At 42.8% G+C, this 4,389-nt stretch overlaps 1 protein-coding gene and 1 long non-coding RNA gene across 3 annotated transcripts in view; one reads left to right on the top strand and one right to left on the bottom strand.

Annotated features, from left to right (window-relative positions):
• Positions 1-4,389, top strand: part of afap1 (actin filament associated protein 1) — a 133,431-nt gene that overhangs the window by 103,666 nt on the left and 25,376 nt on the right. For both annotated transcript variants that reach the window (XM_008434891.2, XM_017310575.1), the window contains exons 7-8: positions 2,806-2,892; positions 3,536-3,611. In XM_008434891.2, coding sequence (XP_008433113.1) covers positions 2,806-2,892; positions 3,536-3,611 — 163 coding nt within the window. The remainder of the gene's footprint in view (positions 1-2,805; positions 2,893-3,535; positions 3,612-4,389) is intronic.
• Positions 466-2,759, bottom strand: LOC108167225 (uncharacterized). Its single transcript, XR_001777594.1, has 3 exons — positions 1,497-2,759; positions 848-940; positions 466-692 (listed from the first exon to the last, which is right to left on the bottom strand). It is a non-coding gene; the product is annotated as an uncharacterized LOC108167225 (long non-coding RNA).

The raw sequence follows: 4,389 nt of genomic DNA on the forward strand, positions 1-4,389 counted from the left end.
CCTGCATATGTTAATTTATGACCTCCTGTCTTTAATGATAAGACCCCAGGGGTCTGAGCCGAAGCTCTCCTGCAGATCTCTATTCTCCTTTGTACTTTAAATGCTTAATCCAGCAATAGTTCTTAGGGTTTTAAATCACTAACAAGATTCAAGATTAAGAAATTCGTTCTAAATGGTTTAAACTGTGTTAAACACTAAAAATAGTCATTTTTCCTCAACAGTGTACTCTTCCATTGTTTGTCGTTCGGTTCTGAAAATGTTGTATAGCCTACTGTTGGGTAATGGAGCACCAGGCAGGAGGTCAATGGTGCAGTCGTAAGGTCTTATCTACAGTTTTACTGAAAACTGTAGATAAATACTCACTGGGAACGGAGGAGATGTCTGATGGTTCGACCTCTGCTTGTTATTGCTATTTTGGCTTCGGCCCAATTGATATGGGGGTTGTGTGTGACTAACCAGTCGAAACCCAGAACTATGGAGGAACTGGCTGCGGGAAAAACAAAAAATGTGGTCTCCTCGTTGTGATTACCTGAGATTAATAGTCATAGTGGCTTGGTTCGGTGGGTGATTTGTGGCAGGTTCTTTCTGTCCTGGGCTGAAACGCGGAGAGGGATTGGCAATGGTTCTACCTCGCTGGCGAGTTGCTGGACTATTTCAGAGTTGATAAGGTTCACACCCTGAGTCAATGAGAGCTGACAGGGAAAAAGATTTGTTATTATTAAACAGGGCGACGGAAATGATGAGGCGGGATTTGGATGTTTGTGGCTCCGGCAGTCTCCCCGTCTTTACTGCCGGACCTGCGGGTTTAAACGAATGGGACAATTAGCGATAACATGGTTGGGCTCACCACAGTAGAGGAAGAGCCGAGAGCGCATCCTTCTCTGGCGTTCTTCAAGCGTTAGGCGTGTGTGTCCCAGTTGCATTGGTTCGGGTTCCGGAGCTGAGGAAGAGGTAGGTAAAAGCTGAAGACTGATTACTGGACTGAGAAACTCGCGGAGAAAAGGTTCGGTGAGATCGCGCTCTTGCTCTGGAGCGGATCCGGTTATCCAATTTAATTGTTAAATTTATGAATTCGTCTAGAGACTCTGGTTCGTCTAGAGTGGCAAGTTCGTCTTTGATTTGTTAATTAAACCCATGAAAAAAGGCGCTTTTAAGTGCAGTAGCATTCCAATCAGAAGCAGCAGCTTTGATTCTAAAGTCAATATCTAAGTCTGACACGCTCCTCTGGCCCTGCTTTAACCCATGTAAATCACGGGATGCTGAAATCTTTTCAGTTTCCTGACAAAAAACTTGTTTCAGTTCTTTCAGGAACTCTGGAAATGTACATCCATAATTAGATGCTGACGTAAACCAGGCTTTGGCCCATTCCAAGGCTCGACCCGTCAACAGGGATAACATGCAAGATATTTTTGAGTCATCATGGGAAAAACTCTGCAGTGAATGGTTAAAGATTATAGTACACTGGAGGATGAAACCTTTAACCTTTCTTACATCACCTGAAAATTTATCTGGTGCACATGGACAGACCTCCGAAAACATGGAACGGTTTGGCGGATCAGGAGCCACAGACGGAGGGAATGAAGTGCTCGGAGCCTGCTGGACTGAGCTCTGTAGGAAGGTAGAGATTACTGATAACTGGCGGTTAGTTTCTGCTTGGCGGCTTCCTAGTTCTCTTAACGCGGAGTCGTGGGATTGAATTAAGGCGTGTTGTTCAGACAGTGCTCTTCTGATTGCGTCTACTGAGGTTGCGGTTTGGTCTGAGTGTTCTGTCATGTTGGTTTCAAGTCTTTTAACCCACATGCGAGAACACAATCAGGAGAGGCAGATAAATGAACAATAATAAGTTTATTGAATCCAGGGGAAAGGGGAATGGGAATGAATTCTGGAACAGATGACCGGATCGTCTTACTGTCAACGAGAGACAACGGATTAGTAAGAGTGGTTAAAATATTTTTCCAGGAGTGAACAGACAGGGTCTTACTTGGTGTGGAAGAATGTGGTTGCTGGCAGAGCGCTGGATGAGAGGGCTTCGTTGGAGGGTGGACAGGTATGTATGTGGCAGAATGAGCGGAGTCCGACTTGGTCCAGTTGTAACTAGTCTCCAGGTGGGTTCGGGCACGGGCAGGTATAACCTGTGGTGTCATGAAGGGGAGTCCACTGGAGACGGACCGACGACAGGGGGGAAGGCGAGCACACAAGGAGTGGCGTCCAACTGGTACTACCAACGGCGTTGAGGGGAGACACACGAGGGAGGAAACTCACACTCAGAGTCCCGGGGCAGACGGCACACTCGGGAACAACGGAGAGACAGCAGGTTCACCTGGCGAGGAAAACAACAAGAGATTAGCTCGAAGTAATTCACAGAGGGCCTTTCTCTGGAATGAATGTTACCAAGGTAAACAAACACTTAGGCAATGAGAAGTTGTTCAGCCGCTGCTTATATCCCTCCAGTCCACGCCCTCCAAACGAGCTGCAGGTGCATCTACGGGGTCTGCACCGCATCTCTCCAGGGGCTCTGCAACCTGGCGGCATCTGGTGGATGCCATGGGAAATAGCAGGTGATCCAGGAAAATCAACTTAAACCAACAAAAAAAGGGAAAAAAGAAACAAAAAACAAAACAGAAAAACAGACCCTGACAGTCTATTTGTTATTGACCTTCGTTATTGGATAATATTCTGCCATCCTGAGTTGACAGAATTCATTTATAAACTGAATTCACTCTGCACTCATTCATTATATGGGTTTTTTCATTTGTATATTGTCCTCAGCATTCTAATTAAAATAGTATTCCTTCTGTTTTCAAGGTGATGAGGGAGGTGTGTGTGAATGGAAGTGCAGACCTCGATGGAGCTGCATCTGGATTACCTGTCCTCAAAGCAGAACTGGAGAAGGTAAAAAATTAAACTCGCATGTTCTAAAGATTGGCAGCGTTGCAAAGTATGTCTGCTCTTTAAAGAATGTTTTCCCGCCTTATAGTCCAGTAGACTCTTTTTGATTCGGGACCAGAATTGCAACATTTGTAAAATTTTTGCCTTGGTATTTCAAGTTTATTATTTTTTTAAATAATTGTATTAGATATTCTCTGTCCTAGTTACTATTTTTGAACTAAACTTAACTTGGTTACATACTTGATAGACAGAGCAGAATTTGGTTTTCCACAAAAATCTTAATTTTTTTTCCATTTATGCAAGAGATGGACAGTTAACCAAATCGGTTGTTGTAGCAATAGATGCAAAGGTTTCCAGAGTCGTTAAAACATTAAGTACACATTTATCACTTGCCTCCTGATGTGTTTGCAGCAAATTTGAACTGTACTGCAATCCCTTAGTAAGTTAACACTGCAGATTGAGTGTCAGCCTTATCAGCCAGTTCAACCTGCTACAGAAATTCCTAAAATTTTTATTTTGTACATTACGTTTAGATTGCAACTTTGGGACTGTTGTGCCTTTTTCAACCCTTCAGTATTGAGGAACTATGCTGTTTACTCCTCTTTGAAGCCACTCCTCTTCTGCTTTGGTGATTTTCTGTTGGCAGAGAACATCATCTGACCGTCCGAGCTCAGATGGTGAAGCAACCCATGAGAATGGACACAGTGACGGCAAAGACCAAGGTGAGAGTCACAGGAAGTAAACAACGTGGAACATTTCGGTTGACTTTAGCAGCACATAAACATACCGTGTCATCGGGGCACGGTAAAGGGGGGAAAAGTTAGGATAATTCCCAGGGAGGGACAAAGGGCCCTCCACAAAATAGTTTTGTTTTTTTCTTCATAGAAATAGAAAAAAAAACTGGGGCCCTGTCAATTACAAAATTAATTATATTGTGTTCTTTAAATTGTTTTCATCAGTAAAAAATAAATGTTACCACTCAAAGACCAAAATGCACACATCCATATTTGCACTGAAACCCCCAGGCCCCTCTGGATCTTCATGAAATGGTTCATTCCTGCTTGGCGCGCTTGATGGTGACGATGTTCAGCAGCAGAAAGACTGTGGCATTTACTATGCTGCTAAGAAAAATAGTAAACTCAGGTTTACAAAAAGAGAGAGAGGAAAAGTCAATTATAATTTTATTTATTATAAAATTATAATTAAAAATCTGGTTTGTTCCTCACATGTACAAAGTTTTATAGTAAAGGCGTATTCTTCTCTTTAATTTATTCAAATAAGGCTTATCTTTGCTCATCCAACCAGAAGCTGTCTCAGACCCTCTTTAAAGTTAGAAGCTCCCTGCAATTTGTTTCCAATATCAAACATCAGTTGTCACCTTTTTCTAAACAAAGTGGAAGCAGAGCTACGGAAGCGCATTGCTATCACGCAGGAAAAAAAAAATTCGAGCGCTATCACGTTATAACGTGATACGTATCTTGTTAAAACGTGATACATATC

The sequence above is a fragment of the Poecilia reticulata genome, linkage group LG18, assembly GCF_000633615.1.
Source record: "Poecilia reticulata strain Guanapo linkage group LG18, Guppy_female_1.0+MT, whole genome shotgun sequence".
NCBI classification, from domain to species: Eukaryota; Metazoa; Chordata; class Actinopteri; order Cyprinodontiformes; family Poeciliidae; genus Poecilia; species Poecilia reticulata.